This window comes from Callorhinus ursinus, unplaced genomic scaffold (assembly GCF_003265705.2).
Source record: "Callorhinus ursinus isolate GAN/ISIS: 27379988/994484 unplaced genomic scaffold, GSC_fseal_2.0 scaffold6, whole genome shotgun sequence".
NCBI classification, from domain to species: Eukaryota; Metazoa; Chordata; class Mammalia; order Carnivora; family Otariidae; genus Callorhinus; species Callorhinus ursinus.
The window spans coordinates 5,690,417-5,706,904 of NW_027397068.1; the positions used below are offsets into that span (position 1 = coordinate 5,690,417).

General features: G+C 35.6%; 1 protein-coding gene across 3 annotated transcripts in view; it reads right to left on the minus strand.

The window, feature by feature from the left end:
• Positions 1–16,488, minus strand: part of UBE3D (ubiquitin protein ligase E3D) — a 153,983-nt gene that overhangs the window by 74,036 nt on the left and 63,459 nt on the right. The window contains exon 10 of one of the 3 annotated variants that reach the window (XM_073893565.1): positions 9,427–12,113. The exons of the other annotated variants lie outside the window; for them this stretch is intronic. Coding sequence (XP_073749666.1) covers positions 12,044–12,113 — 70 coding nt within the window. The 3' untranslated portion in view covers positions 9,427–12,043. Of the gene's footprint in view, positions 1–9,426; positions 12,114–16,488 lie in introns of those variants that run through there. 3 annotated transcript variants of the gene reach the window in all.

Consider the following 16,488-nt stretch of genomic DNA (forward strand, 5'->3'; position numbering starts at 1 on the left):
ATTTAATTTTATTTTAAAAAATAAAATACTTCATTTATTTTTTTTTTAAAGATTTTATTTATTTATTTGAGAGAGAGAGAGAGAGAGCATGAGAGGGGGGAGGGTCAGAGGGAGAAGCAGACTCCCCGCCGAGCAGGGAGCCCGATGTGGGACTCGATCCCGGGACTCCAGGATCATGACCTGAGCCGAAGGCAGTTGCTCAACCAACTGAGCCACCCAGGCGCCCTAAAATACTTCATTTATAAACAAAGTATTTTTATTAAACTTTTGATATAAACATTCAAAAATAAAAATCTGCTTTAGTGGGGCGCCTGGGTGGCTCAGATGGTTAAGCATCTGCCTTCAGCTCAGGTCATGATCCCAGAGTCCTGGGATCGAGTCCCGCATCAGGCTCCCTGCTCCTTGGGAGCCTGCTTCTCCCTCTGCCTCTCTCTCTCTCTCTCTCTCTCTGTCTCTCATGAATAAATAAAATCTTTAAAAAAAAAAATCTGCTTTAGTTAGTAAAATAAACACAGTTTTCAGTGAAAGTAACAAAATTATACTTTTGATACCTGAGTTCATCTCTTATTAATGCCCCAAGTATTATCTTCAATTCTGCTTTCTAATTTACTTAGAACATTGAGTTTTAAAAGTCACTGCTTCAAAGTATGAAACCCTCCAAAATCAAGACTTAAATAATAATTATAAATCTATACTGACATGGAAAGGCACACTATCTTGATCAGTTTAAAAAAAAAACAAAACAGCAAAATAGGGCACCGGGGTGGCCCAGTGCTTTAGCATCCGTCTCTTGATTTCAGCTCAGGTCATGATCTCAGAGTCATGGGATGGAGCCCCTAGTCCAGCTCTGTGCTCAGTGGGGAGTCTACTTTTCTCTCTCTCTCTCCCCCTCTCCGTATACCTCTCCCACTGTTCAAAGGCGCTTGCTCACTCTCTCTCAAATAAATAAATAAAATCTTTTTTTTTAAAGAAAGGAAATGAAGCCTATCTTGGAATGTTTAAAATGTGTATTAATGTTATATCAAATAAAATCAGCTTTTTCTAAGCAAGAAACAATCAAATCATCTTAACAAGTACTTTAAATCTTTCATTTACCTGAAACTAACCTAATGTGTAGTCTTTTCCATGAAAAAAGGTATTTGAGATAAATTTGGAATTCAAGATTTTTATCACTGTGAGCATCACTCAAGTTGATCTCGATATTAAAAATGCATTGCCTACAAGTTGACTAATTTGGTGGTTGCTATTAATAGGATTCTTTACTTAGATCACAAAGAATAGGAAATAAAACAAATGACTACTTGAAGTGGCTTGAGCAGGTATATTATCTATTAAGAGACTAAATAAAGAGATGTTAATAGTACTAGGGAGTTTTCTTTCCTTTTCTTTTTTTTTTTAACACTAGGAAAAATGTTTGCATCCAAAGACTATAAGGCACAATTATTTTAGATAATGTCCATGAACCTGGAACAAGGTAAAAGCCCATGTTATTTGCCTTAGCCCTTTGCCAAAACAAACCAGGGAATGTGACTTCTTTGGAAAGTCAGTGTCCAACCAACCATCCGTTCATATTTTTGTTATGTGCAATAAAATCATAATAGCCAATCTGCCTGGTGCTATGATCCCATTAGGTCTTACAACCTAAGCCCAGCCAGCTCAAGTCTAATCAGACCAAACAGCTGTTTTAACAGTTGGGTTTCTCCAAAATTAAAATATTCTATTCCTGACAGTGCCTAGCAACTCAACTGTTGAAACAGCTGCTCAAGTTGAAGAGGTAAAACCACGTGTACATACAGTCTTCTTCCCATTTGCAACTGCTATGAGATTCTTTCAGAATAGAAGTTCCTAAACTTAAGTTCATGTTGACATTTCCCAACCTGTTTAAAATTTTATACTTGCACTGCCTCTCTCTCTGACCTTCCGTCAATATTTCTGCCATCATCATCTCTCTTGGTGTTTGCCCTTTGTCTCCTTCATACTCTAAACCATAATTACCAGCTGGGGGTTCTGTACTTCCCTCCTTAGAAATATCATCTGTGTGCTTTATACTCTTATTCCTCTCTCTATTGTCTTAGAAGTATTTTTACTTCCTATGAAACAGAGGTGGTAACTCAGGAGTCCCCAGACTCCACTAAGTGATATATTCTTTCCAATGACTTACATTAGCACTATTAAGGTTAACTGTTGAAGTAAGAACCTTAAAAAATTTCTTAAAATGCTCTCTGGCTAATGGTTTTCATTTTTGGTCATTTTATAAATGTTTTCAAAATTCTGGACTTGTCACCATGATCTCATTCAGATATGTTTGTTCAATTTTTTAATACTTACGTAGCTGAGAAACCTTTTCACCAACAGTCCTATTACCAGTGAGTAAGTACTTTTGTCTGTCCATCTCTCTACCCAACCTTTCCATCCATGCATTCATTATTTTTCCAGCACCTTCTCATCTTAAAATTTTGCCAAGCAGACTGGATATACACAGACTAAATTGACTCTGATATGCTCTTAAAAGTCTACAAAAGGTCTTGACCCTGATTTTGTAACATTTGCTTTCTCCCCTCATAATGTCCTCACTCCTTTAAATTGTACTGCATTACAGATAATTTAAAATCCTGGCTCCCAGGGTCTAAGAATAGATTTACGGCAGGACCCAGACTCATCAAACCAGAACAAACCTACAAAGACGCTGAACACGTTTCAAGATTACAAATTTTTTCCTGCAGCGGCTCCAGCTCTTCCGCTAGGTTATGTACAGCGTGATTCTGGCACATTAATCTTAGAAACAACCTCTCTCCTGTGCCCCACTTCTCAGTGGGGGAGGGCGGAAGCCAAAGATACATTTCAACAAGTGCAGATACCATAAATGAAAAGGTGCTCACAGACCTCTTACCCGGCAACCCAGTCCTGGGGCAACACGACTCCACAAGGCAGACACTGGAGTGCTCTGTGAAACAGGGCTCCCGGGCTGGAAGTCATTTTAATATGTCATGTCAAACCCTAAATTACCAGCATTGTAAAGCTCAAGTTTTTAATTAAAGGAGACTTTGAAATACTGGCTCTGCTGTCACTATCCCATTACCACGATGTCAGTGCAACACTAGCCCCGAAGTTACCTAACTTTGTTTTTGAGTCGGTCTGCAGAACAGGATTCATTCTTCCAGCTTATAGTATTGTTAAGATCAGTTTTGCTTCACAGCGCTAAACATAGAAAAGTTTTCATTTTTAATAAGAGCTTAGATAAATAACCCTAAGTCCCAAAGGACCTCGTTAAAGCAGCCTCATAAAAGTTTTACACTTGCATATGAGTTTGAAAAAAAAAGTGTCTACCTAGCAGTTTGAGCTCCTGCTGACTTCTCTAGCCTTGGGGAAGTTATTGTTGAAATTCATATGTCTTGCTATTTCTGATGATTTAAAGCAGTCTATTATGATAAATCACCATGAAGTACACTAAATGAAAGACACTGTTCAAACAAAAATTTCAATTTTAAATACACAAAATACACACAATGCACTCATCCGTATGTTTAAATAGCACTAAGGTTCTTATACATTACTCATCTAGCCACATATTTTATCCCTACAGCCTAGGATGCAAAAACATATTTTGTACTAGGTGATCTATTTTCCCTTTCTTTTTTTAGGAGGTCATTTCAACACATTTTTGACGCTACTCTGGAGAATTAAAGTCCACACAGGAAAGTTCCAACAAAATTGGAAACTAAATCAGTTGGAATAACAAGAACATAGTAGTGGGCACTGTTAACATTTCTTCATATCCCTCACAGGACCTGAGAAGATCAAGACTGACACAATATATTTAAAAGGTGAGAGAAGGATTGAAAACAGAACAGAATCTTGTATGTTCAAACAATAAAACACTAGAAAAGGCTTTTTAAAAATGCCTCAGTACACAGCACCTCATCTTGCAATATGGTAAGTGCCTAATTAATATTTACTTAGTGAACTTGAAAGGAATCAGCTTATAAATCATTTTCTGCCATTTTATCCCATTATGGGACAATCATCATTCGTGCTTCTCAGGCCTTGGAATCAGTGACCAGGAATCTTCACCCAACTCTGAAAATTTGTTAGATTTCAATGATAGAACTTTAGAGCATAATCCACCTTGACAGGAATTAAGCCCCTCTGCAATATTACTCACATGTGACTATATGGTCTTTGCTTGAAAAACTCCAGTAACAGGTAGACTCACTGCAAAGCAGTTCTTTAACCGGAGTGAAATCTACTCTTCAGAACCTGAGCCTTTCAGAAAATGTCTCGCAACATCTAACACTTTCTCCCGATTTTTCTCTAAGATAAACATTCCCCATTTCCTCTAATAGGAAATATATCCCATTTCCTAAACATTCCTCTTTTTTTATGACCATTTATTCAAACAGCCCTACCATTATCTTCATCAGTGCAGAATGAAAATCTGCAAAGGATCTTATATGTCATCAGACTCTTTCACATATATCAGTTCATTTAGTCTTCACACGAACATTGTAAAATGAGGTTTCATTACAGACTTTACAGATAAGCAAAATTAAGTTCAAGAGGTTAAACGACATGCGTATGTCCTCACAAAAGAATCAGGGCTCAGATCAGTACCTCTGATTCCCCAGTGTTTTCCATTACACTTTTTAACCTCAGTCTTTTCACCTGTAAAATGGGGGAAATAGTATTTGCGCTTTAAGCCTCAAAGGTTTCTTGTGAATATCAAATGAGATTACAATGTATAGAAAAAAACATAAAAAGCAGGTTTTTATTGCTAAAATCATTCATATGCAGAAAATCTAAGCTCTTTCAAGTATTTATGAGTAGGAGAAGTCTGAGTCACAGGTAATGTGAATGTCATCATTCTTTGCTTCCTGAATTCAAAGCATATGGCAACTAATGATCTAGGAATATTAACGAGACTAACCCCTAAAAAGATATGGGAAAGTCATTCATCCTTTGGAATTTAGAATTCAATTAAGAAAGCACTTTCCTAGAAAAATTATTTAATTTTTGCTTGTAATAAATGCTTAGTACTCTGTCAGCCTTGTAAATTACATTACAGTATGTTATGGATTTTTGTGGACTAGCCTGGAAATTTATTTGACATTTATAACATAATTCTATGAGAAACACTGTTGTAGTTCTAGGAAAGAAACTTTGAGATATACCCATTTGTAAGGAAAGAAGAACCTTTTCTTTTCCCCTTTATTAAGGCCTATTAATAATTTTCTAATGCATAATAGGATATTTTAAGTAATTACTTTAGTCTTATTTTTCAAGGGGAATAAAGTAGGAGTATACATCCTAGAGCTAGTTGATGAATGGAGAATTGACTTTCAATTCAGGTACATTTTATCAGGTACTGCTGCAAAAACACCACAATAATGTGAGGATTTCCTTCATTTAATTGTTTTCTAGAAGTATGAATTGATAAGCAGAAACCTATAATAAATTGCCTGTTTCTCAATGAAAATGATTTAAGCTAAATTTTAACAAGTGTTTTGTCAAAAATTTGAAAGATACACCAAAGTATAAATAAACATAACGAACACCCACATCCCCATCACGAGCTTCAACATTATCAATGCCTAATCTTGTTTCAGCTGTATACACCAAATACCCTCAACCCCTGATTTTTTTTAAAAGTCAATTTCACAAATACTATCATGTTACCTGTAAATATTTCAATATGTACTCTGAAAGATAGGGACCCACTTAAAAATATACCCACAATATTATCATACCTAAAAAAAATTAACAGTAACTCTTTAATGTCATCAAATGTTCACATCCTCAACGGTTTTAAATTTTTTTTCAGTTCGTTTGAGACCCACATAAGTTCTATAATGTATTGTTTATTAAGTCATATGTTTCTTTTAATCAATAGATTCTCTTTCTCTTTATCTTTTTTCCCCCCCTTGCTAACTTTTCATTGGAAACCAGGTTGTCTTGTAGTGTTTCTCAGTCTGAATTTTGCCAATTACAACGTGAGGGTATAATTTAATATGTTCTTCTCTCCTGAATTTCCTGCAAGCTGAGAGTTGGATCTAGAGACATGACGAGGTTTGCTGCGTTGGGGAAGCTTACTTCATAGGTAGGGTTATATACTTCTGCCAGGAGACATATAATCACCACCCCCACCACCACCCTTTGTCTTTCTTTTTGTGATGTTCCCAAGTTCCATGATTTCATGATGGGTCAGTAAATGGTGATATCCTAATTCTAGGATTTCTTTTTGATTGATCAGCTGGAATCTTTCTATAAAAAGAAACTTCCCTTCATTATCTATTTGGTTACTTTGAGGTAGGGTTCAAAGAAGAAAAGCAGGATAAATGGTAGATTTTGCCCCCCCTTTATCATCCAGTTTTCAAAGCAATGAGATGGCTCACTAGCATCTTCCAAAAGTAATGACCAGTGAAATTTCTTGGATTTTTTTTTTTTTAGTATCATTAAGAACTTATGGATCTAAACATATTTATTATTTTATCCTTATATTAAGTTATTACCCTTACTGATACTCAAATCAACCCATCTTTAGCTAGTGGAGCCTATTCAAGTTGCCTCCTTAGTCCTTTTGACATGACCCTGATATCTGATAACTTATTTTCAGTTAGGACAAGATATTACAAGTTCTTCTTGTACACTGCCTGTACATACCTGCAATCACTCATTCCTGGATGGAATCTTGGTTGCTTTTAGTGGGAAATGGCAACTAAAAACCAAATAATCTGGGTTCTAGGAATGCACCGTCACTGGGTTAGTCAATATTTTTAGGCCTTTCTCAGCAAATAAAGCTAAAAAGTATTATCTTTTAGGATTAAAATAAATCATGTATTTATTTTAACGTTCTATTGTAAACCTAGGACAACAGTTTTACTTAACCTCATCAATCTTGCATCTGTATCTTTTTCCCTTGCCCAAACTCCCAGTTTTCATGACACTAACAAAATTACTCATTTGACTTACCCTAAAATGCATATAAACAGTCTCAGTGTATCAGTACCACACTATCACCAATAGTATGATTATTGAAGAGATTTTAAGGTTTTCTTAAAGTTTTCTTTTGTTGTATTACGGTATGTCCCAAGAAAGATATGCAATCCAGCTACCGTGTTTTAAAGTCTCTTGGAGCCCTTCCTCTTTATGCATTTATGTTACCAACTTACATTCTTTCTTTTTAAATTTCCTTTAGATTTTTAGGGATGGCTTTTAAAAATTATATTCTGTTTTATAATTAAGTAAAATATGGACCTGTTCCAAAGACAGAGCTATAAAATCAGGTAAATTTTAAAGAGTCTAATTTCTATTTTTGTTCTATTCGTCTTCTTATCGTCCTTTTATAAATATCATTTAAATTTTGTTTTATCCTTTCATTTTTTTAAATACAAGCAAATATATTCATATTCTTCAGCAAACAATAGCCTACTATATACTTTTCTTCAAAAATTTTCCTCACATTTTCCTCACATTTTCTTCTTCACTTTGCCATAGCGCTACCTGTCATAACTTTTTATGGTTGTATGGTTCTTAACTGCAAGCGTGCCTCAAAATTTATCTAGTCCTCTCTTGACAGACATTTGGGTTGTTTCTTTGTTTTATTCATTCATTCATGTTACTGACAATACAAATAGTACTAAGAATAGTCCTGTGTGTTTGTCCTTTCATTTTTGGCCAATGTCTAATTGAAATAAATTTACAGAAGTGAGACGGCTCCGTCAAAAGGTAAGTACACTTACAATTTTGCCACATTCCTCTCCATAAGGATTTTATCATTTTGTGTTCCCAGTATTGTACAAGACTTCTCATTTCTGCTTAGTTTTACCAGTAGAATATGTTGTCAAACTTCTGGATTCTTGCCAATCTAATAAAATCTAATATAATGTTCCATTTTGTACTTCTTTTATTAAGAGTGAGCTTGAACAGGGGCGCCTGGGTGGGCTCAGTCATTGAGCGTCTGCCTTCGGCTCTGGTCATGGTCCCAGGGTCCCGGGATGGAGCCCCTCATCGGGCTCCCTGCTCAGCAGGAAGCCTGCTTCTCCCTCTCCCACTCCCCCTGCTTGTGTTCCCTCTCTCACTGTGGTGTCTCTCTCTGTCAAATAAATAAATAAAAATCTTAAAAAAAAAAAAGAGTACGATTGAACATCTCTTCATATGTGTAAGAGTTCTTTTGCATTTCTTTTCCTATGAAATATCTGTGCACATCTGTAGTCCATTTTTCTATAGGGTTTTAGCTTTCTTTCTTCTCTGTGTGTAGATTTTCATACATGAGGGTTATCAGCCTCTGTGGTTGAATTTTTAGAGTTTTCATAGTTATTCTTTTTTTACTTTATGATGCTTTTTTGTTGAACAAAAGTTTTTTTTTTATTTTTATGTAATCAAACTCATCATTCTCTCATTGCTTTTAGATTTTGAGACAGAAAAATTTTCCTCACTCCAAAGTGATAAAAGAATTCACCCATAATTTTTTTTTGTTAAAACCTCTGATCTACTTGGAATGCGTCATAGTGTATGATGTGAATACTAAAATCTTATTTTTTCCTTGTATGTACCCTATCATCCAAATACAAATTATAAATTCTACATTCCCTCACCAATTTGTGTAACCACCTTTATTATATATTCTATGTCCATATGAGATCAGGTCTATTTCTAATGGATTTCAATGGTCTGTCTATTCATGGGTCAGTACAGTACCATTTTAATTACAGTATCTTAATAATATGCTTTAATATCTGATAGGGCTAATCTCTCCCATGATTTCTTTTATTTTTCAGGGTTTTCCTAATTATTTTTGTTTCCAAATGAACTTTATAATCAAACTGTCTAGCTGAAAACAAAACAAAATCTTATAGTATTTTTAGAGTTTTATTTTATTGGGTTTATATATTAATTTAGGGATGACTGACATTTCAATGACATTTAACCTTCTTATCCAAGAACATGGCATATATTTCCATTTATTTTAGATCACTTTTGAAGTCTCTTTCAAGAGTATTTTATAATTTTCCTCATACAAGTTTGGAACATTTCTTAAGTCAATGTGTTCTGTCTTTTTCTATTGTAAATGGACTATTCCCTTCCATAATATATTCTAACTGGCTTTTGATTATATATTAAAAAATAGCAACCTTTACATAATTTGCTAATTTAATAAATTATCTTACTGTTTATAGTAGTTTTTTCATGGATACTTTTGTTTTTTCCTGATATGTAATCATAACACCCTCAAATAGTTTTATTTCTTCTTTTATAATTCTTATGCCAAATTCTCTTGTCTCACTGAAGTAGCTACTACTATCTCCAACACAATGTGAAAGAGTTAAAAATTTTAAAGTTTTAAAAAAGAGCCAGTATTTAAATTAATCACACTAATAATTAGGAAAATACTATTTATAATAACAAAATATCAAAGCAGCCAGTTATAAAATGTTGACCATGACGTGAAGCAACAGGAAGGTTTATAATGCTGGTGAGGGTGTAAATCTGTACAGCTACTTTGGACAGCTACCTGGAAGTATCTAATCATACTGAAATGTACTCTATGACCCAATCATTCCATTTCTTAGTGTAAAGAAAAGTTCAAACTAACAAAGAGAGATGAATAAGAATGCAAACTGCTGCATTATTTGTAATAGAAAAAAACTGAAAATAACTTGAATGTCCATTGAAAGGATACATCAATAAATAAGTTGTGGTATATTTTGATAAAGGAATATTTTACAAGTATCAACATGGAAAAACCTTAAAAAATGTTTTAAAAAGCAAGTTGAAAAAAATAAATACAACAGGAAACCATCTACATGGCATTAAAAACATATAAATTCAGAGCATATAATCTTAGTATTTATATTTAGCAAAAGTATAAAAGTACACATATTTAGTAAAAGTATGCATGGCAATCAATAGTATATACTCTTATTGATAGAAGTATTCATGGCAATGAAAAACATCAAATTTCAGGTACCACATTTCCTCCAGGGAAAGATAACAAGGGATGGATTCAGAGGAAGCTTCAACTGTTTTAATGTTTTATTTTTAAAAATTACCTATCTACCTACCTACCTATCTATCACAAATACGGTAATATGGTAAGGTGTATTAAAAACAGGGAAGAAAACAGATATTCATTATATTATTCTCCAATGACTATTCTATAAATGCCAAACAGTTCATAGCAAAATGCAATTTATTAGATTATAAACTTGGTCAGAACTCTTAGGAAATTAGCTAAAGTACTCTGAGAGATTGGCCCCCTGACTGAAGTATAATCTGTGAGGAAAACAAATACTCTCACTGACATAACCAGCAATACAGACAGAACTCTTAAACAATTAGCTTCAAATACAGATGCATGCATTTGGTAATTGCTCTTCCATGCTGAGCAGCGAAGTGTTCAGCCAGTGTTCACCAGAGGTCCGTATGAGTATATACTGGGTATTGCGCTCGGGGAATGGCAGGCACCTGGACAGCCACAGTCAACAGAAATAAGATGAAATGTATAAAACACTGACATGATCTACTACGTGCCATTTCCATTCCTGACATTTTCTAAACTAGATTATTAATAAAGCTTGAGAAATGTCTTAGATATTTAAGGATAAACATTTAGCACACTGGAACCAAAAGTACAAAGCAAAACCAGTGTTGCCAGGAAATTAATTGCAAGAAAACGGAATCAGACCAGAAGTTCCAGGATTAAAGCCCAGTACTAAAGTAAGTATCACTTTCATCTGGAAGAATCAATCCAGAACTCTTAGTGACAAGAGAGTTCACAACACTTATACAAAATGAAATTAGAAAGGAAACAGACCTGAATCTTGCCCTCAAGAACCTTATTTCAAAATAACGTATGTATCATTTATATATCGGGTTTATGAAATCTTTGGCTAAAAAAGTAAAATGTTAGGCTGTCCAGACAAATACAGAGGAAGCAAGAGCTCCTTTATACTAAGAAATTACACAGGCCTCTCCCATTTATGCCCTTTATGGCTGAAGGGCCTTGTTAGCAGTTTAAGGCCCCAGTGTGTTTACCTCGGATCCAGCATCATTAACCCTTGCCCTCTGCTCTACAAATCTCATTTCTCCAGGAGGCTGTCCAGATAGCCACTTTTTCCTTGACCAGGACAGCAATTACTCCTGTGGGGCTTGAAGAGTCAATATTAATGTATTACTTCCCTTTAACACAGGCCGCTACATGACATGTAGTACACTCACTCATCAGTTAGGAAAGTGCATTTTACCTACCACCTTTTGCCACAAGAATGCCAACCTCATTTCAGTAGTAAAAAGTAAAGGTCAGCAAACTTTTTCATAAAGGGTCAGATAATAAATATTTTAGGCTTGTTGGACATCTGTCACAACTACTCAACTCTGCTGCTGTATATGGTAAAAGCAGCCATAGAAAATGTTTATGTAAATGGGCGTGGCTGTGTTTCAATACAATTTTATTTACAAAACCAAGGGGGGGTGGATCTAGACTTGTTCTGCTGGCTACAATTTGCCCACCCCTGATCCAAAGCAAGCAAGCACACTTTGAAAGAGAATTGTTCCATATAACCATGTTAGTTCTTTTCACTTTTTAAAGTTCAATTCATTCCAGTCTTCATCAACAAATACACATCAATTACTTATATATAAGAGATGTTTCCCTCAGTGAAACCTTTCTATTTCTCTGGGCCCCACTGCTGTATTTCCTCCGAATAAAAACAGATCTGTAGCCTTTCAGAGATTAAGAGCCCTGTTTAGAAGCTGACGTAAGCTTTGGACACTTGCCATAAAAATGCACATACATAACACACATAATTTTTTATCCAATTTCATGGGGTTCACAGACACCATGAAATTTGCTGGAAGTGAGGGCAAAATGTCTTAAGAACTCCAGGTTTCTGTCTTATCTCTTGAGTTAGTTACCTACTGCTACATAATCACCTCTAAATTGGGCAGCTTAAAACAACAAACATCAGTTTCTGTGAGACAGGAATCTTGAAACAACTCAGCTGGGTGGCTGTGGCTCAGGCTCTCTCATGCGGCTGCAGTCAAGATGTCAGCAGGGGCTATAGTCATCTGAAGGCTGGGCTGGGGCCCCAGGGTCCTCATGCTGGTAGCTGGATCCCCTGAGATTGAGTGAGACACATAGACAAGGAATTCACTGTGCCTTTTATGATCTACTCTCAGAATTCACCCTCTGTCACATCCACTTTGTTCTATTCATTAGAAGTGTTTCACTAGGTCCAACCCACACGCAAGGGACAGGGGAATTAAACTCCATCTCTTAAGGAGAGGAATAAAGAATTTGTGGGCATATTTTAAAACCATCACATATCTTCAAGTCACCCAATGATACCAAGAAGGTGGGATTCTATTTAATCTGCCTGTAATACCTCAGCTTTCCTAGCACCATGCTTATCAAATAAATACCTGGCACTGATTCATTAATACACTGAGTTAGGCAGGGATCAGGTGGTTTTTCAAAATAACCCTGTGAATTTGGTATATATCAACAGAATCTTTAGTTATTTAACTTGGGCAAATGAATTAAACTATAAAATAAAGAATGGATGATGATTCCTGAGGTATGTTGCCATGGCTTACAAGTAAATCTTCTTCCCCCCAGAATTTTGGTTTATGGAGATTTATATAAGAATGTAAGAAGGACAGATTTTGTTGACAAGAAAGAGTTATCATTTTGAAAATAAAAAAAAGAGAACAATAGCATAGCAATTAGCATAGCTAATTAAGATTTACCTTCCAAACTGGCTGAACAAAAACTATCTCCCCCTGAGCATTTCCTGAATTCCCAACTTTTGGAATTTTCCCTTAAGGTTTTTCACCAAGGCTTTGATTACCTATAAACCTGCCAAGCACATAGCCTCAGGAGGTAGAGCTGCCAGGCATAATCAATATGGTTGGAAAGAAGTAGATGTACGTGTCACATTAGCATTATTAGTGTCACCTGCAAAAGTCCCAAGCACATCAATAAAAAATTAAGATCTTCATGCAAAAAAAAGTCAGAAGTTAAAAATTTTCCATTAAATTTTCTTTAGTTTCAACCGATTTCAGTGCAAATATGTACAGAGTTTATATAAATATTCCAAGATGTCAAATAAGCCCTCCAACATTTATAGGTCATGCCTCCAAGGTACAGAAATGGGATCTGTAGTTAAGTCTGTCTCTGTAAAAACATCTGCATTCTTTAGGGAAGGGAAGATAAAGTAGGAGAAACTGAATTTTCCAAGGGAAGTGTGAGTTGGAACTGTTGGTTACCTCTCTACCCCCTCCCCTCCTTATGGGACCTGGGCACTACGGTGAGTAACACTTGGCCACACATGTATACTTGCAGAAGAGATCCAGTAGTTGTTAATTCCTCATAGGCCAGCTTATTTCTAGCTCCCAATCCTGGGAGCCCAGCACACTGGACAGAGTCCAACATGAGTGGCTGGTGTACATACTGATGCTGTTGGACATATTTTATATTATAAACCATTCTAGGGATTACTTCTATTTGAGTCCTCCAATAAGAACTAACTTTGCCTTTTGGGTATTTTCCATGAAGTCACCAGAATACACAATACAGATACTAGATTAATACCAGTTGTAGGTGAATCCCATTACTAGACTATATGTTCTACAAAGTTTTTATTCACCAATGTGTACCTATCACCTGACACACTATTAGTTGAATGTATGAACAAGCACATAAATAAACAAATCTTCTACCTTACCTGTGTGGTACAGTAGGGCAAGGTTCTTGTGAATGTGTATGTGTTAGCAAAATACAATGCACTATTTGAGTGGCTTAAAACATACTAACCTTAAATAAATATAAATTCTCTTATGAATTCCCTTCCTTTGGTATACAAGCACTCATGGAAATTATCAACAATTCACTGCCCTCCTTCAGTCTATTCTCCTTGCTGGATACAACCGAGCTGTACTTGGCATATGCTGACACCTACTGGCCGACAGAAAATGTCTTCTGTGTGTATATACATTCTCCAATCTCTTTCTTCCTTACATTCTTAATTGCCAACTTTGATTCATTTAATATCAGAGAGTCTCTCTTTCTATATTCACTCTGCTCCACTGATATATAGGATCTTCTTGTGCAATTTTTCAAAAGTATATTCTTTAGACCTAGTGTTCCCATGAAAAAGGGTTCCATAATCACATAAGATTCACAAGTGCTAAGTACTGTATGCTTCTTAGTAATTCACCCTGAACTTTACTGCTATTTGAGCAGTCTACCAGTAAAAATGCTTATATACAATTTCACTGAGCCCACTGATTCACAAATTTATTAACAAAAATGACAATAAGCAATAATTATTGTATGATATGAATCTCAATTAGTATTATTTGACTATTGCATCCTTTTTTGCTCCCACAAAAAAACCTATTAATATCTTTTAAAATACATTTTGGGAAATGCATCCTGCAATTTCCCATCTTTGTTCAGAATTCTCCTCTTCAACCTCCAGCCCCCATTATCTTTCCATCCCTTAATTCTCAGATCAAATGCTACCTTCTCTATGGAATTTTCCTTAATTAGAACTAATGAGAAAGCCCTTTGTTCATCTCTATCATAGGACAGAGCATGTGTACCTTTTAGAGCTTTTATGTAACTTGTTAGTTTCCAAGATTAAACACTGAAACTCTGGAAGTAAAAATTCTGTCTCATTTATATTTTTATCTTCTATATCTCTAAGCAGAAAGTTTTACACACAGGAAGCCTAAGTGAATGTCTGCTGAACTAAATCTGAGGCTAAGCACTGCATTCATTAAATACTTGTAGCAAGAGAAAACTAAGCCTTCAGTTTATAAGACAAACTAAATACAACAGAGATCACACTCTTTAAAATGCTTCTAAGTGTCCCAAAGTCATGGAACTGCATAAAGTTAAGTATACTTACCCCAAAAGATGAGGAAATTAAGAGCCAGATTAAAGGCTATCACTTAGTCTGGCAACATAGCTAGTCAATGGAAAATCTGGGACAAGATTCCATGTCTGACTCCAATCCCATACTCTCCCTGTTGTAAAATGTCAAATATCCTCCTACAACTTCTAAGTGCCCCAAATATTTCAGGTCATCTCAGTATCAAATGCCCTAACAATCACCCCCAATTACAGATGGGAGAATCATTCCTGTGACTGACTGACTTCACACTGAAGTCCCATGTCAGATTATTAAATTTAAGAAATACATTTCTACAACTGCATCATGAAGCCCCATACCCAACTTTTTCAACTAGAAGATAACACGGTCACTTTAATTTTTCTAGGCTCACTCTACTCTTCTAGAAGACATTTACGGAGCTATATGTAAAGTGAACATTACATAGTTTGCATGTTTCTATAAGCATCTGAAAAACCGTTTAGGTAGGAATTTTGCTAATGACAAGGCATTTCCAAATAATCTCCCACCCTAAAGTTCTGTTTTTACTGCAGTTGTTTTTTAAACACCGACCAAATAGTTTCATCAAAGAGGTAAAAAGTGGCTGGTAAGCCAAGGGGGATCTGAAGGTTTTACAATGACTAAGGCTGTCACCCCACACTGGGAGAAGAATGGGGTGAATATACAAGCAGTTATTGGAATTAGGTCCAAAGAAGGCCAGGGAAAGCAAATCAGGTAGGAGACCTAAATGAGAACTCAATATGGAGAATGTTGAAAAAAATAAAGTATTTGGAAAGGAGCCGAGCATGTGAGTCAAAGGTGGAAAAGAGAGCGAAAGGAGGTCAGCCCAAAAAGTGTTAACATGGTTAGAAGCCATTTGTGAGTACGTGGTGTAAAAATAGACTAAGATGGGCTTGGGAGCAGCAAATTAAGACTGGTGCTTGCAACCAGTGGGGGAAAAGAGTAGAGACTGAAATTAGGTTTAGAAGCAGAAGCCAAGTTTAGGCTTCATTAGGTAGGTAAAAAGAGTGGATTAGTTAGTCTTACTTGGGAGCTAACAGGAAGGAGCCTTGATGATATCAATCTGAAGAGTCCAAAAGCAAGACTTAGTAAATAAATCCATTCCCATCCTTTTCTTCTTCTTTTTTTTTTTTTGCTTTTACAGGCAGTGTTTTTGATGGTGGTCTGTAAATACTGACACAAGGACACATAGCAGACATAACCAAGGGTTTAGAAGACGGACCTGTTTTCGAATCCTGAATCTATTACATCTTAGCTGTGCCTCACTGGGCCAGTAACCTCAATTTCGATGACTTGTTCTAACCACAGCACTTTCCCACACATGTTAAAAGGATTCAATGATATGGTATATTACAAAGCTTAGGACAAGTCTGATGTATAGTAAAAGCTCAAAGATAGTAAATATTATTATTAGATAATTAAAACCACAATACTTAACCTTAGGAAAGACTTTAAAGAGGAGGGGATTTATAGCAAGCTTACAAAAAAGAAGAGGATATAGATGCACAAAAAAATAAAAAAAGTATTACCCCCAAGAAAAAGGAAAGCAGAATGACAGTCTATAGTGTCTATATAA